The sequence below is a fragment of the Oncorhynchus masou genome, chromosome 9, assembly GCF_036934945.1.
Source record: "Oncorhynchus masou masou isolate Uvic2021 chromosome 9, UVic_Omas_1.1, whole genome shotgun sequence".
NCBI lineage: Eukaryota > Metazoa > Chordata > Actinopteri > Salmoniformes > Salmonidae > Oncorhynchus > Oncorhynchus masou.
The window spans coordinates 62,390,036-62,412,149 of NC_088220.1; the positions used below are offsets into that span (position 1 = coordinate 62,390,036).

Consider the following 22,114-nt stretch of genomic DNA (forward strand, 5'->3'; position numbering starts at 1 on the left):
TGAGATACTCAAACTAGTATGATATGTTATGTTTCTTATGGTATATTAATTAGTGGATGTTCATCATCCATTTTGTATGATATGTTATGAATTCCAGTTCGTGTGATATGTTACGAATTGCAATTGGTACAATATATTACTAATTTGTTGTGGCTAGGTGGCTAATGCTAACTTTAGCTCGGCTAGGGGTTAATGTTAGGAGGTTAAAGTTGCTAATTAGCTGAAATACGAAAGTTGTCCATGATGAGATTAGAACACACAACCGTTTACTATGTTACGTCTAGTGTATTAGACCAGGCTGGGTGGAGTTGACTGTGTAATTAGTTTCACATTTGAAATGGGAATGTTTCAGATGTTTTTTATGCTTATGGTTAACTGAGGTTATCAGGTAGGCTATTGGTAGGAAGTGAGTAATTGGTTCCACAATTACATTTCTATAATGTATTGATCTAGACCAGGGCTCTCCAACCCTGTCCTGGAGAGCTACCTTCAAACAATGTGATTGTGATGTCTATTATAGAGACCATTGACTCTGAGTAGGCAAGGATAAGTGTGTCCTCGTTGACCTCATATTGTGATACCTCTCTGTATAGCCTTGTCCTTGAGTCCCCAAATTTAGTGATTAGGGCCCATGTGTGGCATCCTGTCATGCTTTTGGCACACTCCCTTTAGGAGCCCTGCCATATATACAGATGCCCTGGAACAATGGCAGTTCCAATACTTCAGGATGCTGTGTCTTTTATTGTGGTGCTGCTGGCCCCTGCTCCCTGAAGCCTTGTGGCTATTGTAGCCTTGTGGCTACCCCAGGGTAGCGCCTATACAAAGGAGCGGGACACATTCCACATGCAGACACAGGCAGGGCTGCAACCCAGCCTAGGCTGGGACTCTGGATCTGTCCACACAGGGTGCCATTTGTTCAAGGAGTGCCTCACTGGCATGAAAGAGAACATACCTGAGACAGAGGCATCATGAAAAAGTGGGAGAGGGAAGGTCAACAAATATCTAATACTCTGTATCTAATAGGCTACTCTTCCACAGTTAGGCCAATTGAACAGCAATTTGATTTAGTCAGTCATTGAACAATAATACACCATTTTCTAATTTGGAGTAAGATGTTAGGCTAGCGCACTTTTATTGCAAGGGGCAGTAACTGATTTGACTTGTCAAATGTATATGTTTATGGTGGTACAAACAGACTTCGGGGAGGTAACTGTTGCACAGCGACGCATCAGACGCGCAGGTTTAAGTAGGTGCAATGGATTCTCTGGGGACCAGCCTACTTTCACTCGCATCATATTGGAGACCGCCTTGTCAAACCACAGGTTCATTTGCGCACAGGCTGCGCACTGGGGCATAGGTAACTGCTAAATAGTTATTGGAATGGATCTGAATGACTGAGTTGGCAAATATGCCACCATTTTAGTTTTTTAGATTTTAAATGTAATATATTATTATGTGGCTATTTCCATTAAATCAGGAGCTATGGATCGACTTGGTGAATGGAGTTTCAAACCGAAGAAGATGAAAGTGGAATTGGAGGATGGTTTTTATTTTGATTATGATGCGGGAGAAATATCTGATTATCAAGACCCCAATCAACTTTTAGCTGCTTTGAAACAAAAGGAGGAAGAAGTCCTTTTGGCGGCCCAGTTGGGAAATGCATTGCTTTTGGAAAATCGTCAGTTGAAAGAACAGAGCGACAAACTTAATGAACAGTATGCATACAAACTTGAGGTAAGAGTAAAGGGTTAAAAGCAGCCCTGTGTGTTGTACGAGATGATGAAGGTTGTTGTGGTCGCTCCAGTGAAAGTGTAATATGCGCGCTTGTTCCTATCTGAAATTTAATGAAAACATGAATCACAAAGCGCATCTAATTTAGATCTTGAAAAGTAGGCCTATGAAATGAGTCAATTTATAAACTATTGTTCAAGATTTATTTTGATAGGGTTTATTAAAAACAATATTTAGGGTAGGTTTTTTTCCTCATTTTTTTTACATTTCTCATCCGACTATGTGACAGGAAACGTAATTCATCACTGGGAGAAATATAACATAATAGTTATGTAGGATACTGGTTTCTACCTTTTCTAATCATTCCAGACAGAGAATCAACCAACAGCCATTGATAGAATGTGCATTTCGCTGAACCTTTAACAGCATAGACTTTACGTCCGTCCCCTCGCCCCGACCTGGGCGCGAACCAGGGACGCTCTGCACACGTCAACAGTCACCCTCGAAGCATGGTTACCCATCGTTCCACAAAAGGCGTGGCGAACCACTACTTCAAGGTCTCAGAGCAAGTGACATCACCGATTGAAACGCTATTTAGCGCGCACCATATCTCCCTCACTAACTTCAAGCGTCAACTGTCAGAGCCGTTTACTGGTCGCTGCAGCTGTACACAGCCCATCTGTAAATAGCCCATCCAACCAACTACCTACCTCATCCACATATTTGTTTTTGCTTTTCTGCTCTTTTGCACACCAGTATTTCTACTTGCACATCCTCATCTGCACATATATCACTCCAGTGTAAATTGTAATTACTTCGCCACTATTGGCCTATTTATTGTCTTACCCCCTTACTTAATTTGCACACAATGTATACAGATTTTTCTATTGTGTTGTTGACTGTATGTTTGTTTATCCCATGTGTAAATCTGTGTCATTGTTTTCGTGCACTGCTTTGCTTTATCTTGGCCAGGTCGCAGTTATAAATGAGAACTTGTTCTCAACTGGCCTACCTGGTTAAATAAAGGTGAAATGAAAAAATTAAATAAAAAAACTTTGAAGAATCCTTTTTGGTGTCAGGTAGAACCCCTTTCTCACAAATTGTTCTACATGGAACCCAAAAGGGTTCAACCTGGAACCAAAAAGGGTTCTCCTATGGGGACAGCCGGAGAACAGTTTTGGAACCCCTGTACATGGCCAATAAAATTGTATTTTATTTGCTATGTGTTGACATATCATTCAAGGTAAACAACAACAAACAAATAGTTGTGGAAATTACCAGCAGGGACACCTGAAGTCAGTCTTAAATGAATAATTATTTATTATCAGCATGCTGGAGAGGTTCCAACCATCTTAATGCACCATAGTACACGTCGGTCGGGAGCTCTGCCGGGGCAGTCCAGTTAGTTCTCTCATATACTGCTTACACGGACAAGTTATATTTGCGTGATTTACATTATTCATTATTCATCATTAATTCATCGTTAACGTTTGGTTCCTGTCTGTGACCGACCAATACCTCAAGGCTTCTTTTCTCCAAGCTGAGACCTTGAAACTGAGATACCCCTTTCGTTTCTCAAAGCAATGTTCTGGGCGTACTGCCAAATTTCTTTTACGATAGTGAGAATTCCTCCCAGGCACGATCAATCAGTCACTTGCATGAACCCAATCTAATTGGTTATTAGAAAAGCACAAATGTAACATTTTCCCTCACAGTCTTTACATCATGCAAGTCTTTATTATACAATGTATAAATAGGCAATTATAAAGCAGCGCAATTTCACCCAAATTATTAAACTTCAGGTTCACCTGTGGCTTGAGAAAGAATGGAAGGTTTTTAGGTAGGCCTTTGAAAATATTCACAAACATGTTATAGGTGGATGGATCTTGTATTCTTAGGGGTCTACAGCCAATAAGACCATCATCTAAGGAGGCTAGCACTTCCCTCTTCAAAGGAGATGTCATAAGAATGTACTGAGTCTGAGCTTCCCCGTAAAACAAAGGCCAATGTTATAACACTGCACTCTTTCTCTGCTCTCTGAATAGCTCTTTTGTGTTTGTGTGATAAGCCTGAGTTCCACGCACCCTTTTCCCCTCACTGGGTTGCTAATTAATATGGACATCGCATTAAAACAGCACAGAGATTTATTCAATAAATTGCTCGCTCCATGTGAGGAAAAGCATATAACTTTAATCCAACATCAGGTAGGGAAGGGTGTTACACCTGCAGTCTGCATCTTCCTCAAATGTCTGTCTAGCTTCTCAGGAACAAAACAAGCACATTCTGTTGTTTGTGCACCTTCCGTACTTGTTGAGTCCTTGACAGGTTTAGTTCGAGCCATCTGCAGTTTGTTGCACCCTCATTCCCATTAGGCCTGACCATGTAGTAAACACCACCGGAAACATATGATGCCCTGTCTGTATCTGGAGAGTATTAATTCATAAATAGCCGTGGGAAGTAGGGGTGCTGAGGCTGCTGCGGCACCCCCTGATATATCAAAATAAAATAAGTCATAATAATCACAAAATGTGTGAACTAGGCCTTTATTGCTCCTGTATGAGTGGAAGGAAAAAAATTGACCCCCCCCTCCCCATGAAATAATGTAGTTACGGTTGTCACCCAGTCTCTCAGATTTACAATTTTTCTCTTACTGCAATGCTGTATGGAATTTTATAAGCTTCCCAGAGAGGGCTTTTGTAACGGTTTTCTTGCGGTGAAGGAGAGGCGGACCAAAACGCAGCGTGGTTTCTATTCATGGTACTTTAATAAAGCAACTACACATGAACAAACTAACAAAACAAGAAATGTGAAAACCTAAACAGCCCTATCTGGTGCAAACACAGAGACAGGAACAATCACCCACAAACACACAGTGAAACCCAGGCTACCTAAGTATGATTCTCAATCAGAGACAACTAATGACACCTGCCTCTGATTGAGAACCATACGAGGCCGAAACATAGAAATACCCAAATCATAGAATAACAAACATAGACTGCCCACCCCAACTCACGCCCTGACCATACTAAATAATGACAAAACAAAGGAAATGAAGGTCAGAACGTGACAGCTGTAGCTTTCCTAGATCCAATAAGTGTCTTTAACAGCCAGGGATGAATCCACATTAGGAGATGTTTCAGAGACAGTTTTACTGCTGTCTGTGTGGATGGATAGATCTAATGTAGGGCTGTCTAGGCATCAGAGGGGCAAACACATGGAATATTATATAGACCAGTCACCAAACTGATTTATTGGTTTACTATTATGAAATAATTATAGTTTCTATTACAGAAAGTATATTACACACTTGTCATTATGTCATAGTCTAACCATGTCTGGTCTTCAATGCTGTGAGCTCTGTAGAGTTTATAGTTACAATAAAAAAATAACAGAGGTGTACCAGACTTTTGAAATACCAATTATGCATCACCTATCTTCAATAAGTACACAGTAATAACACAGCAATAGCTACTGAACAAATACTCTTAATGTTCTCTTTCAGTAATATCATGGATTAGAATGAAATAGCAGTGGTAGTATCCTAATCACAGACCAAAGAGACCCCCATTGGCACGCATTCACTGTGCCCATCTGTTTGTTATGTGTTGCCCACAGGAGTTGGAGCAGAGCAGGCATGATCTGCGGTTGAAGCTGGAGGGGTGCCAGTCTGGGTGGGTGAGCCAGGTTGGGGACCTGGAGAGAGACATGAGGGATCTGAGTGGCCAGGTGGCCAGGCTGACCCAGGCCCTCACCGACGCAGAGAGGGACAAGACCAGGGCCCAGGAGGAAGACGCAGAACACACCCAGCGCCTCAGAGAACAGCTCAGCACCGTGAGTACCTACCACCCCTTCACACCTGGGTCATGTTCATTAAGCAACAAATGGACGTAAACCGACTGAAACTACATTTATTTAATTTGCTAGCAATAAGCCCAGCAAGGAAGGCTAACCTTTTATCTCAATCTCTTAATTCAAAGTCTCAATCATGGACACTCCTACTGACAGTTGTGGCTGCTTTGTGTGATGTATTGCTGCCTCAACCTTTTTGCCCTATGTGCTGTTGTCTGTGCTCAATAATGTTTGGACCATTTTTTGTGCTGCTACCATGTTGTTGTCATGTTGTGTTGCTGCCATGCTATGTTGTTGTCTTAGGTCTCTCTTTATGTAGTGTTGTCTCTCTTATCGTGATGTGTGTTTTGTCCTATATATATATATATTTTTATCCCAGCCCCCGTCCTGGCAGGAGGACTTTTGCCTTTTGGTTGTCCGTCATTGTAAATACGAATTTGTTCTTAACTGACATGCCTAGTTAAATAAAGGTTAAATAAAATAAAGAATGCTGTATATAAGACCCTTTGTTATTTTGGTCATATAAAGTGACATGTGAAAATATTTCTCTATTAAGGCAGAAGTAAATAAAAGCCAGTCATTGTAGTAACACATTAACCTTAGTGAAACCTAACCACTCTATGCCTGGGGATAGCGCCAACAGCGATCAGGTGGGGTGTTACCCAATCTACCTACTGAAAATAAATGGACTGTACTAAGACTACCGCTGTATAAAGCAAGGCCACAGATATTAGGTAATACATAGTAATAGTAGCTAAGTAATACACAGACTGTACATATAAGCAATAAATTGTAGATAAAAAACAAACCTGTGATTAAGTGAAACCACTTCAACAGTTCAGGATCAGGTGAAAGGTCAGGATCTTCTAACGTGAATGTCATTAAGGTACAGCCTAAAGGCAACCCATCTAGCTGGGAGGCTATAGGAGTGGATGCCAACATTTTATAAAGAGGAGTAGGGAGTGGGACTGAAAGAATATCAACTCAATTTGAATGTGGTCCAGGTCTTCAGAGCAGGGAGACATCAGTGGACCTTGGGAAAAGTCTCATATCTGAAATTGGTCTATGAATTGTATCTGTCATCACTGGAATTAATTGTATACTGAGCCATGTGGCTCTGAGCTGTAGAAGACCTAGACCACGTGATTGGAAAACCACAGCTGTCAGGCTGTGTACTCATGCTTCAATGTGACTCATGTTTACTTTATTATAACTATATCCACAGTGATACCTAATACTAACCCTACAACACTTTTTTTGTAAAGGTGAGGTCCTGGGTTATCCCTATAAATGCTGTGTAGGTGAAAACCATAATACCTAAGACTGGAAGCTTTCCGTTGCAGTCAATTAGGTATTTTATAGTCTCTTATCAGTTTTGTAGGTACAGTAGAAGAACTGATTGGCTAAATAATAGGCAATTGTGTACTAGGCTAGCAACCTTGAGTGGGCCGCTAGACTAGTTCTGTGCCAACTAACAACAAGGATGTTGTTTTGCATTGTTGAATTTTATGATTGTGACGTAAACTTACAGTTAGTGAAACACATGACTAACCACCTGGACTCTGTGCTTGTCTTAAGTGTGGAAGTTGAATATCTAACTTCATTCCAGTGCATGGACATAAGTCAATGGAAAAAAGCACAACCTCCCTTTGTCTGCTCAGTATTCTTCAGTTCAGATAGAGGAACCATGATCGTCACCACCCTGTGGTCAGAAGATGTAGAGGACGTATTTTCATTTATCACTCACAGTCTTCCAGAATTCCAAAAGGGGCAGAAAACATTATATTTACAGGAGCTCTCTATCTGAGTTCTGGCAGAGGAGGAAGTGGAGAGAAGTGGGTTTATTCTGCTGACTGGCTTCCACCATGGATGACTCTGAGTTCTCTGGACATTTTAAAGTAAAAGAACAGCTAGAGAGTAGTACTTCAGAAGCTGTTGTTGTGGAGAGGAAAGGTTTGAAGAGTGTTTCTCTCGGTCCGGTCGCTGACGTCTTCTTACCGGACGTGGTAGTGAACGGTGGTGGTGGTACCCCTCTCTCCAGGTGTGCAGCACTGCCTGGCGCGGTGAGTGTGTATGTGAGAGAGAGGGGGGGGGGCATCGATGTGTTTAATATCTGAATGGTGGTTTGTATAACTATACAATCAGTGTACCTAAAGAGAGATTTCAATAGGGTATGTGTACAACGGTGCCTGAATGGGATTGTATGTGTGGTTGAAGTGGTTCTATTTTACCAGGGTCTGATGGGTGTAACTGTAGTGTGAGAAATTAGACAGAGCATGACAGGAATCAGGGGGAGGGAGGTTACCACTCAAAGAGCTTCGATATATCACCTTGACTACCAGGTATTAAACTAACATCCATAAAACAACCTATGGTCACACTACCAGGAAAACAGAAATCCCTTTCAGCTAATAAATATCTCTAGAGACCACTAGATATGCTTACTGTTGCTGTTCACCTCAGTTGTAAAGGAAGTGTGAAAACTATGTTGATCTTTGCCAGTCAGAAACTGGTTCGTTATCAGGTTTTTGCTGCATCTATGAAGGTTATTCAAACATTTGAGTGTGAGAGGAAATTAGTATTTAGACATCTGTGACTGCCTGGCAGTGTCATTGTTTTTATTACATTCTCTATCCTGTCAGCAGTTTCGAATGTGAACATGGACATGATACAAAAGGTTTGATGGATCTTGGCCTCACTATTCCACAGAATACCTAATCCGTATTCCTCTGTGAACAATGCTTCACTCAGAGTCTAGCATTCACTTCTGTTGGTTCTAGTGTACTTCATACAGATGTTCTGTGGAAGCTCAAGTCAAACACTTGCATTTAAATAACATGATGTACACATACTTTTGGCGAAGGAACACGTTACTCTGAAGGGAGTATGTTTGTGGTTTGATAAGCTGGAAATGAGAACAACTCTTGGTTGATTAAACATCTAGTTAGTTAGTACCTTTTCAGAAATGACGTTATTGTCCAATCTAACTTACAGGAAAAGGCCTTCAAGGAAATCATTTATTTTTCCAACATAAGAAAGAAACAAGTGCACATGTCTCAAACAAGGAAGTTAATAAGATTGCTTTTTCATCACTGGTGTGATGAATCATGTGAAAACAGGTGAAAAAGACATTGAGCCTAAAAGGGTTTAGCTAAGGTTTTCAACTTTAGATTTAGACACCAATAAAATGACTCTGTAACCTGAAACACCTGCACTTTTCTTTGGGATTTTGCCAACAGGATATACTTTGATTTCCACAGTGATGGCACCTGTTATATCACTCACTCCTGATTTACGTTTATGTAGAATTAGACACGCAATTTGAGGCCCCCTTTTTTGACCTTTGACTCAGACAGCGTCACGCCGTGTAGAGAGGGAAGCGCCAGGAAGATCTATCATTGGAGAAGATATACATCTATCACTCTTTCCATTGAGGGGTTTACTCTCATGATGCGTGTGCTAATGTTATCTATGAGTCCTCCCATCCCAGGGGAATGCTTTGTCCCACCACTCTGAGAGGGCTCTTGGGGGTCTACTACTGCAGTAGGAATCAGCTTCTATGTGCATCATAGTTTAGACAAGGGAAGGCCAAGTCTTGTACCTTAGTAGGGGGGTATTGTATTTGATTTTGTGTCCCTAAAAAATGGAGCATCCCTCTGTGGATTCCTAGTGGGCCGCTTGCCCCATTGTCCATATTCGTTCCAAGATAAGCTGCGGGCGGGACTCTGGGGCTGACTGACACAAACATGCATCCTTGCCACTCCCCCTATAGTGTGTGTCTACATGCCCCCTGTTTTTGTTTCTGTCCGTCAGTGCTCATTCAACTACACAAAATGAGTTCTACATTGGAACCTATGGCATATAACCTTTTTAGAAAGGGAGAACTTTTACTTTCCTCAACTCTCTTGGTACACTCTTAGAAAATAGGGTTCCAAAAGGGTTCTTCGGCTGTCCCCATAGGATAACCCTTTTTGGTTCCAGATAGAACTATTTTGGGTTCCATTTTGAACCATCTATGTTAAGGGATCTGCATGGAACTCAAAAGGGTTCTACCTGAATTCAAAAATGGTTCTTCAAAGGGTTCCCCTATGGGGACAACCAAAGTACACTTTTAGGTTCTAGATAGCACCTTTTGTGTAGGCATATGTCAATAATTGCTTACTATGCCATCTGGTAGTTAATGGAACACTGGTCCCACAGAGAGATGTTTCTAGTTATTTTGTTATAACAAAAACATAAGCACATGTGCTGGAGGCAAGAACCATTCCTTTGACTGTAGTATGTGATCTTAGTTTTCCATTTGCAGCGTGGCTAACAGCAACCAATAATACAGATTCACTTATTTAAAATTACACTTCCTCGTATTATGTCTATATTTTAGATATGTATCTCTGGATCTAATATCTAGTGACTTAAATGTCTCTACCATTTTAGTCTAAGGTATCTCATGTCTCCTAAACCTGGTGCCTGTTTCTCTTGCCTCCCCTGTCTCTCTATGTATATCTAATACCTGTCTCTGGTGTCTGTCTGTGCTGCGGTCTAGGCGATGGAGGTGGAGAGGGCAATGACCAGTCAACTGCAGACCCTGAAACTGGAGCTCTGTCAGAGAGGCCACCATAACAGACCACAGGAAGAGGAGCTGCTCAGTGCCATGAGTGAACAGGTAGGCTACGCACACGCACGCACGTACACACAGTTTTGCATTGCTATCCTTGTGGGAGCCAAATAATTGATTCCCATCCAAAATCCTATTTCCTCTAACCCCTAACCCTAAATCTAACCATAACCCTAACCTTAATTCTAATCCTAACTCTACTTGTAACCCTAAACCTAACCCCTAAAGACCAGAAGACTTCTGGTCTCCACAAGGACTGTTAAACAAAAACACACAGACACGCTTTGTCTCGCTCCTTGTGTGTGTCCAGGTGGTGCGTCTGTCCCAGAGGGGTCAGGCTCTAGAGGAACAGCTGGAGAGTGTGTGTCAGGAGAACGCAGACCTACGGGACAGACTGGCCTCCCTACACACACGCTCCACTCTACAGGACCAACACAACCAGCAGCAGAGCCAACAGGTATACACACATAATTTAGTTTTGGTATCTTTCTCCTTGTTTACTCACTAATATCACGTCAATAGTGCACACTTGTCTAAGTGACTGTGACCCTGGGATACACTGTTGGTAATTGGGGTTTAACAACAGAGTGACGTGTAAAAGATGTGTAAAATTACAAGAACATTTGCTTTAAAACGGGAACATTTTCTTTGCACCCCATGACAAAATGTGTAGAATTGCAGTAAATGAATTTTAAACCTCCAAAATGTTCTCTCTGGCCACAAGAGGGGTGTGAACAGTTTGTGTCATGAACAGTGCTTATGCCTTTGAAATGGACGTGGTGCGCGAAAGGGGGGCCGGGGATAAAAAGTTTGGGAACCTCTGATCTACGGAGAACTTTGCTTTACAATAGACTCATCCCTCCCATTGTCACATGTCATTTCAACTTGCAATGCTGGATTCCACACAGGCCATAGTGGAGTTTCTGCACCAGGCTGAACTCTGGCATGTCAGTTTACATTTTTGACATAACTTTACAATAGCACTGTATGTTGATATTGTGCACATGTTGTCTAATATGTGATTTATGGATGACATTTTTGCATGTTATGTATACTTGTGTGTTTCTAGAGCTAGATCTGCTTTGCAATACTCAGACTGATGGGGTCTGAATCTCATTGTGTTTGAATAATGTGGTTGATTTTAGATCACACTGACCAGACCTTATGTATCTCTCTTTGTGTGTGTTTCCCTCTGTGTGTTTTTCTGTGTGTGTGTGTGCCCCTCTCTGTGTGTGGGTAGCTGACGGAGGCATGGCAGGAGGCTGCGGCTGCAAGGGGGCGTTCCCAGCAGCTTCAGGTCCAGGTGGAGGAGCTGCAGGAGGAGGTCTCTCTGCAGTACAGGAGTAGCCATGGAAACACATCCCTACTGTCTGAGCTGGAGACCAGTCTGGACACCATGGGCTTGGGCCAAGACAGAGAACAGGTAACAATATAGAAACTAGGAGACATGGGACCTGGGACCTGGGGCATAAGATACAGAGGACCACGGATATAAGAGACAGGGGCATAGAACATAAGAGACATAAGACAAAGGCAATGGTTAGGACACTTATCCTGGGTTTAATACCCTTTGGTGCATACATACTCTTAGTACATACAGTGGGGCAAAAAAGTATTTAGTCAGCCACCAATTGTGCAAGTTCTCCCACTTAAAGTGATGAGAGAGGCCTGTAATTTTCATCATAGGTACACTTCAACTATGACAGACAAAATGTGGAAAAAAAATCCAGAAAATCACATTGTAGGATTTTTAATGAATTTATTTGCAAATTATGGTGGAAAATAAGTTTTTGGTCAATAACAAAAGTTTATCTCAATACTTTGTTATATACCCTTTGTTGGCAATGACAGAAGCCTTCACAAGGTTTTCACACACTGTTGCTGGTATTTTGGCCCATTCCTCCATGCAGATCTCCTCTAGAGCAGTGATGTTTTGGGTCTGTTGCTGGGCAACATGGACTTTCAACACCCTCCAAAGATTTTCTATGGGGTTGAGATCTGGAGACTGGCTAGGCCACTCCAGGACCTTCTTACGAAGCCACTCCTTCGTTGCCCGGGGCGGTGTGTTTGGGATCATTGTCATGCTGAAAGACCCAGCCACTTTTCATCTTCAATGCCCTTGCTGATGGAAGGAGGTTTTCACTCAAAATCTCACGATACATGGCCCCATTCATTCTTTCCTTTATTCGGATCAGTCGTCTTGGTCCCTTTGCAGAAAAACAGCCCCAAACCATGATGTTTCCACCCCCATGCTTCACAGTAGGTATGGTGTTCTTTGGATGCAACTCAGCATTCTTTGTCCTCCAAACACGACGAGTTGAGTTTTTACCAAAAAGTTCTATTTTGGTTTCATCTAACCAAATGACATTCTCCCAATCTTCTTCTGGATCATCTAAATGCTCTCTAGCAAACTTCAGACGGGCCTGGACATGTACTGGCTTAAGCAGGGGGACACGTCTGGCACTGCAGGATTTGAGTCCCTGGCGGTGTAGTGTGTTACTGATGGTAACCTTTTGGTTCCAGGTTAAACCCTTTTAGGTTCCATGTGGAACCCTTTCCACAGAGGGTTAACATGGAACCCAAAAGGGTTCTACATGGAACCAAAAAGGGTTCTACCTGGAGCCAAAAAGGGTTCTCCTTTGGGGACAGACAAAGAACCCTTTTGGAACCCTTTTTTTCTAAAAAAGTGTATACAGTATGAGGTGTTAGAAAGATAAAGAGAGATATGCAATCAAAGTCCATTCACGGTATGTAAAAGGAATTTCCAGGTGAACAAAAAGGATAGCAGTCTTTCAAAAATCTATCTCGTTGATTACAAGTTGCACCAGCCTCTTGGACTTGATTACAAGTTGCACCAGCCTCTTGGACTTGATTACAAGTTGCACCAGCTTCTTTAAACACCAGCCTCTTGGACACAGGCCCTTCATATCCTAATTGTAGGAAGTCAAAACAAAAAGGCATTAACTTTGTCAGCTTCTACAGAATCGCACAGTGTCCATAGAATGTCATCAATACAATAGTGAATAATCCGTGTGTCCTCTGCCCTTGTACCTCCAGTCTGGCGTCAATCACTATCGACAGATATGAGAATAATCAATAACACTCAGCGTCAAGTCTAGTGACCGTCAGTCTGCACCTTGAGTGTCACAAATTGAACACTGGAAATGATGTGTATTACAGAAACTCTATGCAAAATATTTTGTGTTGATCACTTAAATATTCCCACTACACTGTAATGGAAGAATGATACATAGCAACATAACATTCTGGATATGTTCTTGGTGACTCTGTGTGATGGTACAGTACCTACCTCTTGCAAGAGCTTTGCCGCTAGCTACTGAGGCATATTACATCTCCTGAGTACAGGGTACAATTAGTAGGAAACATTGTGATAATGAATGCTTGAAACCAAGCATAAAAGGTAAGAAAGAAAGAGACAAATTATACCACATTTTGACTGTCTGATTCTGTCATTATTTCAATTTGTTTTGTTCCATACCAGGAAACTGATGTTTTAGTGCACCCATGAGTCATTCGCTAGCCTACATTTCCTGTTTGGTTGAACCACATAAGCTAGATGTGTCTTTCCACCGCTCACTGTCAGAGAACACACACATTCAGTCAGGTTTTGTGTTAAAGGGGTTATACCTATGGAAGGTTTTTTCCTATAGAACTCAGTAGTCTCAAAGAAAGAAACTGTGATCTATGACTCATAAAAGCGCTAGGGAAAGACCGATTAGGTAGTGAGGTGAGGTACAGTGCCTTCGGAAAGTATTCAGACCCCTTTACCTTTTCCACATTTTGTTGTTACAGACTTTTTCTAAAATTGATTCAATAGTTTTTTTCCCCCCAACTCATCAATATACACACAATAACCCATAATGACGAAGCAAAAAAACATTTTTTAAATATTTTTGCTAATTTATAAACAATAAAAAACGAAAATATTACATTTACTAAAGTATTCATACCCTTTACTAAGTACTTTGTTGAAGCACCTTTGGCAATGATTACAGCATCGATACTTGTTGTGTACGAGACTACAAGCATTGTATTTGGGGAATTTCACCCATTCTTCTCTGCACATCCTCTCATGCGCTGTCAAGTTGGGTGGGGAGCGTTGCTGCACAGCTATTTTCAGGTCTCTCCAGAGATGTTCAGGTTCAAGTCCGATCAGGTTCAAGTCCGGGCTCTGGCTGGGCCACTCAAGGACATTCACAGACTTGTCCCGAAGCTCTCTGACAGAGAGCTCTGTCAGAGTGACCATCGGGTTCTTGGTCACTTCCCTGACCAAGGCCCTTCTCCACCGATTGCTCTGTTTGGCCTGGCGACCAGCTCTAAGAATTTAAGAATGATGGAGGCCACTGTGTTCTTGAGGACCTTCAATGCTGCAGAATTGTTTTGGTACCCTTCCCCAGATCAGTGCCTCGACACAATGCTGTTTCGCATCTCTACGGACAATTCTGTCAACCTCATGGCTTGGTTTTTGCTCTGACCTACACTGTCAACTGTGGGACGTTGTATAGACAGAATCATGTCAAATCAATTTAATTTACCATAGGTGGACTCCAATCTAGTTGTAGAAACATCTCAAGAATGATCAATGGAAACAGGATGCACCTGAGCTAAATTTTTTGAATCTCATATTTATGTAAATAAAGTATTTATTTTTTGTATTGCAAAAAAATTCTACAAATATATTTTGGCTTTGTCATTAAGGGGTATTGTGTATAGATTGCTGAGGATTTTTAAAAATGTAATCAATTTTAGAATAAGGATGTAACGTAACAAAATGTGGAAAAAGTCAAGGGATCTTAATTCTTTCCGATGGCACTGTATATGACTCAACCATCGTGTTATATAAATAATTAACACAGCCCTGCACAATGTTCCTTCCTCTGATGTCATCTAAGCCTAAGAAGTGTAAATTTCAAGAAAATGGGATCCCCAACTTTTTAATATTGTTAACCCACTTTTACTATTCTTTTACCTTTTCTCCTAAGGAATGAGTTTGACACTTTTGAAAGGAAAGAAGACTAGTCATAATTTAGGCTGATCATAATGCAGTGGTCTTGAGCTACACATACTGTAGTGTTAAAATAACACATAACTTATTGACCTAACACACCATAGTCACATCATTAGTCTTATTATCTTTCAAATGCGTTTTCTCCTTGCCACGGTGCTACTGCTTGTTATAGGCGGACAGGTTTAGGCCGGTTTACCTGGGTTAAAATGTTTTTGTTGTAAACTCTATCCAATACAATTTGATTTAGTTTAAATGTTAATCTCATCTCTCTGTTTCGCTCTCTCTTTCTCTCTATTCTCTCTCCAATAGATGACCCAGGAGGTTCTGTCCATCATGGAGCTCCTGCGACCCCTGATCCGGGTAGTGAAGACTCCAGAGAGGTCAGAGTTTAAAGGTCAGGAGGAAGGAGATCTGCAGGCCATGCTCCGACAGTTAAAGGGTTTAGCTCAGAAACTGGCCAACCACACACACATCCCACAGGTGAGATGTCTTCCTTGAAACCAAGCCACTAACCAGGGCAAGCTAACTAACTCTAACCAGTGATGTGCAGCCAGGGTAGGCAGGGTAGCTTTTTTTAATAGAATAAATAAAGGTTGTTATGCTTAAAATCCCCAAATGTGCTAAAACTGCATCAAAAGCTCTTGTCGATCTGTGCCTACCATCCAATCCATCCAAATCCATTTGGGGGGGATACAAGAAGCAATACAAGAACCATTAATACAAGAAGCAAATCTCATAATGCGTTACATGCAAGTAATAGGGGTTGACTTTATTTTTGAATAACTACTCCTTCCTCTGTCCCCCATACATACAACATCAGTAAGGTCCCCCAGTCAAGTATAGAATTTTAAGCACAGATTCAACTGCAAAGACCAGGGAGCTTTTCAAATGCCTCATTATGAAAGGCAGTAATTGGCAGATGGGTAACAATAGCAAATCAGACATTGAATAACTATTTAAGCATGGTCAAGTTAATAATTATGCTCTGGATGATGTATTAAACCACCCAGCCACATCAACGTTAGTCATCTTTCTGAACTGAACTGCAGGACAAGAAGGAAACTGCTCAGTGATGTCAACATGATGTCATTGGTGATTTTAAAACAGAGTCCAATGGCTGTGATGGGAGAACAATGTTGTTGATCCATCCTCAGTTTAGTGACTTTGCAATAATGACCAAAATAACAGAGTGAAAAGAAGAATACAAATATTCCAAAACATGCATCCTGTATGCAACAAGGCACTGCAAAAAAACATGGCAAAGAAATACACTTTCTGGCCTAAATGCAAAGCCTTTATTCAATTTCCCCACTTAATTAATATATGCTCTGTTGTTAGAGGTTGAAAGACAGAAACACCACAGTCTACCTTACCTGTAAGGTGCTATTGTGTTTGTGTCATACAATACTATGGACCGGTATAAGGACAGATGACGTTGGAGTTATGTCAGTGCTGTGGTTTTTGGTTTGCGTCTCTGTTGAGACATTGTTGTTAGAAGCCTGTGGTTGCGATCTGGGAGAGGAGTGGTTGGGAATGTTGAATGCTTCACAGATCACAGCAGGTAAGGTTTATTATTCCCACTGGGAACCCCACTTTTCCAGGAAAGTGCCTGTCAAAACAATGCAAGTGTTGTTTCCCCTAGTTTTAGTGCCTACACTGGTCATAGAGAGGGAAAGGGAAACGAGACTGGTGAAATCATGATAATATCAGACAAAAAAGGGAAATAACCAAAGGATGAAACAAAAAGCACTAACAGAAGATGAAAAATGAAAATGAACATCGTCTACAGGAGAACTGACCTGAATATGAGATGGACAACAGTTACAGCAACAAGGACAACACTGATACATAGATAATACTAAATCACCTCCACCTCTTACAGTCTGCTCAGCCCAGCACACCAGGGCTCATTGTTCAGAGTCCTCAGTGCAGTGCCTGGGTTCTCACATGGATTGCCGGCCCTGACAACAAAGTCCTGATTCATCCCCTCGGAGACAGAGACATTAACACAGAGATCAGGTGTCAGTCAAGCCTGCGTTCCATGGAGATTTAGATTTAGACAAAAGCAGTGGTGTAAAGTACTTTTAAGTAAAAATACTTGAAAGGACTACTGAAGTAGTTTTTTATCTGTACTGTACTTTATTTATATTTTTGACATTCATAAAGAAAATAATGTACTTTTTACGCCATACATTTTCTCTGACACACAAAAGTGCTCGTTACATTTTGAATGCTTAGCAGGACAGGAAAATGGTCCAATTCATGCACTTATCAAGAGAACATCCCTGGTCTTCTATACTGCCTCTGATCTGCTGGACTCACTAAACACAAATGCTTGTTTTTAAATAATGTCTGATTGTTGGAGTGTCCCGCTGGTTATCGATAATTAAAAAAAACAAGAAATTGTGCCGCCTGTTTTGCTTAATATAAGGAATTAATTCATTTATACTTTTACGTTTGCTTTTGATACTTAAGTATATTTAAGCAATTACATTTACTTTTGATACTTAAGTATATTTTAAACCAAAAACTTTTAGACTTTTACTCAAGTAGTATTTTACTGGGTGACTCACTTATACTTGGATCATTTTCTATTAAGGTATCTTTACTTAAGTATGACAATTAGGAACTTTTTCCACCACTGATTAAAATGAGTTTCTGTGTTGCTGGTCTATTTGTGTGGGGCTCTAGGAGCTGGGGACTGGGCTGGAGAGAGAGTGAGAGGGTTTTTTTGGTACAATGACAGTCAGTCTACAGTTCTGAATGTCCAGTAAATACCATGAGCTTCTGTTTTATAACACAACACCCACCTGTCCTGTGTGTTCACTCATAGAGTGGCAGGTCACCCCAGGCTAGAAACTATGCCCTCTAATGTAATTTTAACCTAATTTGGGCATAACTAAGTACCACAGACACTGAATACTCTGCTTTTGTCGTGGTTACATTGGCTCATCTCAGTGTGTGTGGTTTGTGCACCACCTTGTGGTCATTTTGGTTATGAGTTCTTGATACAGCAGGAGTTGAACCCAAGACATTGGAGTTACTTATATTGGACTCTGGTTTCAGTTCACTATATTCTCTCTTGTCCTCTCCCCTCCTTTAAAATCTCCCAGCTCCAGGAAGAGAATGCTGAGCTGAGGCTGAGGCTCGGAAACAGACAGGATGAAGTAGAGGTGGCCCAACAGGCCATCAGAGATAGAGATGAAGCCATAGCTAAGTAGGTGTGGTTTTGCCTTTATTGTTTAGTTATTTTCTGTCATTATCATTGAATTATTTACACTCTGTAATTTCCGTCAATGTAATTTTCACACAGCATTTGTCATTCTTAAAATGACATGTTGCATTTATACGTAGTTCATGCTATTTTATGTGTAAGTGTAAGATATGTCCCTGTGCTTGGTTGTCGTCGGAAAATTGCCATATTTGTTTGCTATGAATCTATGATGATGTCACTGTGACCTAACATGTGTTTGTCCCGCTGTTACAACATGGCAGGAAGAACCTGATGGAGGCGGAGCTGGTGAGGAGTAAGAATGACATGATGTGTCTGAACAACCAGCTGCTGGAGGCTATACAACGCAAGTTGGAGCTGTCTCAGGAGCTAGAGGCCTGGCAGGTGGGTTTCCACGGTCTCTCTGTCTGTCTCTGTTTCTGTCACCCCCCTCACTCTCTCTCTGTCTCTCTTTCTCTCTCTCTCTCCATCTCTGGATTTCTCTTTATCCTATTTCTGTCTCTCCCTTCCTCTGCTCCTCTCTTGCACTCTCGTAACACATTAGGGCACTTTCATAAACTCTGTGAAAATATTGTTAAGCCTGTTATCTTTAGGGCACCTCCTATAGTCTCAATGTAATCTAATCGCTGGTCACAGAGTCAGAACTCTAGTGTTCCATAGAGACTGCTCTTTAACTATAGTATCCTCACTGGTGTTAGGGACACATCAACCTTTAAACAGCCCTCTAAGTTGGAGTGAAGGGACCTGAACAAAACGACAGGTGGCCAAGACTAGAAGAGTCTCTCTACTACTCTCGTCTACTGCTGAGTCATGGTGCTAGTGCCAGGCCATCTGCTTGGTGACTACTTCCCTCTAGTGGTCATATGAAGACATGGCAACACATTCACTGGAACTGACCAGTTCAATAAAGACGATTGAAACTTTCCCACAATTTCAACCTCATGCTATTAGAAGCGTATTTAATATCTTGTTATATCCAGCTTTTGCATTTAAAATGTATCTAAAGTGTAATTTGGCTCTTTTGTTCTACTGTATTATTGACTGTATGTTTTGTTTATTCCATGTGTAACTCTGTGTTGTTGTATGTGTCGAATTGCTACGCTTTATCTTGGCCAGGTCGCAGTTGCAAATGAGATCTTGTTCTCAACTAGCCTACCTGGTTAAATAAAGGTGAAATAAATAAATAAAAATTATCAACAGAGGTGTAATGTTCTTACTTGTTTTCTACAGGATGATATCCAGATCATCATCAACCAGCAGCTGAGGACCCAGCAGCAGTTGGAGCAGGTCGAGAAGAAGCCTGCCTCTAACCCCATGTCCTTCTGGAGGAGACCCAGCACAGCTACCTCCACCAGGCCCCGCCGGCCCTTCTCCTCCCCCGCTTCCTGGACCTCAGAAGCTGGGCAAGAGAAGCCCCAGTCCCCCTGGAGCAACTGGCTTCGACGGGGCAAGGCGACACAGCCAGGCAAATAGTAAGCTGGAATGTCTGTTGCTTCACCTTGGAGGACTGGCACAGAGCACAGAAATGTCTTGACCAGCTGGCCATTGAAGGCGAGTTGAGTCATCAAGGCAAGAACAAGCTGGTGGAACACTACTGAGTGGAACTATCAGTCTTGGTAGATAGAGTACCAAGCAAAACAGGACAGGCTGAACACTCAGCAATGTTATATAGTAGACTTCAGTAGAGTATTAGAATTCAAGACCATGGTGTGTTGGAAACAAGGACCAGATAAGAGCCCTAATGGACAAAGAGTTATCAGTAAGTAGACAGTAGTTTCCCCACTGTCACTGAGAATAACCTAAGAACATTCAAATCATGTTAGAGCAGGTTAAAAAGCATCTAGAATGGTAAATACTAGAATGGCCAGGGAGTCGCACACTTGGATAGTAACTGCTAGCATGGCCAGGGAGTCGCACACTTGGATAGTAACTGCTAGCATGGCCAGGGAGTCGCACACTTGGATAGTAACTGCTAGAATGGCCAGGGAGTCACACACTCGGATAGTAACTGCTAGCATGGCCAGGGAGTCACACACTAGGATAGTAATTGCTAGCATGGCCAGGGAGTCATACACTAGGATAGTAATTGCTAGCATGGCCAGGGAGTCACACACTAGGATAGTAATTGCTAGCATGGCCAGGGAGTCACACACTCGGATGGTGAGAGTTACGACAACGAAAGATGCTTAGAAGTTGTGTCCGTCTTCTGCCTTATAATGAAGTCATTGATGCCCGAGATTGTAAATGTATGTGTGAATGTCAATGTTTGAAAGAATACTGACAGTATTTGCTCAGACTAATTATTTCATCCAAGCAAGTTGATAGAGTGACTGGACTCCAGTCATTGCACATAATGAATGTTGTAAATATTTAGATTTTTAGAAACACAGAGGATCCAGATATAAGTGATATTCCACTCACTACAGTCTTTTCAAAAGATGTAATAAGATTAAATGTTGCCTGCTGTCGATGCAAAATGTTTGCCATTATGTATTCATAGATAACAGGCCTTAGTAGAACATAACCAAATACAAAATTGGTGCTCATAAATAAACCAATCATCTACAGAATGTCATGAAATGTTGTGGGAACTAGATACATTATGAAATATGTCCAAAATGCATTTTGCATTCTTGCATTGCATTCTTCCCTTATGTGCCTTAGTTTTTGCCACACTACTGAAGGGGACATTTTGGGGGAAGGGTGCAATATAGATCAATATAGATCAATGATATAGATCAACTCTAACTAGGATGGTCAGGTCATATAAGGTCATATAAGGTATTTTGATCAAAGTACCAGAATAATCTAATGGACCGAATGCATGCAATATGCTGTCAATACATGATGTAAGTTGGTGCTGTTGTTCATCAACATTTGCTAATTGTTTATTTTCATTTATGTTTTATTGACAGAATCAGAATGTCCTCAGATGATTTGATTTAGTAAAAACACAGGACAATGTTGATTGAATGACTGAAACGTCTAGTACTTGCACCTGTCATTGCTGAAGAAGTATAGCAAAACTCTAGATTCATATGACTTATTGTTGTAATATATGAATGTTATCAAAGTCCATGCATGTTGTTGTGTGTCATGATGTATGTAGTTGATGTATTCTGTATGTAGATGGTGTTTATGTAAATAGTAAGTGACTTGCCTAGTTAAATAAACAAAAAATCTATACTATATACTATACTCTATACTATATATGTATTAGTGAACACAGAATGTCCTTTACACTGAAAATAAAGTCATGTTTTAAACAGTACTTAATATGCTAATGCCTTTGATTGATAGTTTGCATGGACTGCATGAAATACTTTGTTGCATACATCGCATAGGCCTACAAGATAAAGCTGGTTATCCACATTAACTCCATATAGAAGCATCTTCACCTTGAAAAAACATTAAATCATTTCAGGTCAAACTTGAAAGATGAAGAATACATTTTAAAACATAATATTGTAACACATTCGATTTTCTCAAAACTATATCTGCTATATGTAAGAAATGTACTGTAGAAGTATTCAGATTTGGAAGTATTTATTTCATCGGCACTGCATACCAGTAAGGCCCATCTGCTAAATATTCTGAAATAACTTTTTTGGAAAGATAAACTTGAAGTGAGCAGGGTCTAATTGACTCAACAACCAAA

The 22,114-nt window shown here is 41.1% G+C and overlaps 1 protein-coding gene across 2 annotated transcripts; it reads left to right on the top strand.

The window, feature by feature from the left end:
- Positions 1-1,230: 1,230 nt before the first annotated feature.
- LOC135546412 (BICD family-like cargo adapter 1) lies at positions 1,231-21,727 on the top strand. 2 transcript variants are annotated; one of them, XM_064974824.1, is made up of 9 exons: positions 1,231-1,734; positions 5,347-5,562; positions 10,124-10,243; positions 10,506-10,652; positions 11,436-11,618; positions 15,534-15,704; positions 18,338-18,441; positions 18,720-18,840; positions 19,687-21,727. In XM_064974824.1, exons 1-9 carry the CDS (start codon positions 1,483-1,485, stop codon positions 19,927-19,929), a joined length of 1,557 nt encoding a protein of 518 aa, XP_064830896.1. In that variant the 5' UTR covers positions 1,231-1,482; the 3' UTR covers positions 19,930-21,727. The 2 variants fall into 2 exon arrangements, with proteins under 2 accessions (XP_064830896.1, XP_064830897.1); XM_064974825.1 differs by lacking the exons at positions 1,231-1,734; positions 5,347-5,562 and adding an exon at positions 7,179-7,643.
- Positions 21,728-22,114: the final 387 nt, after the last annotated feature.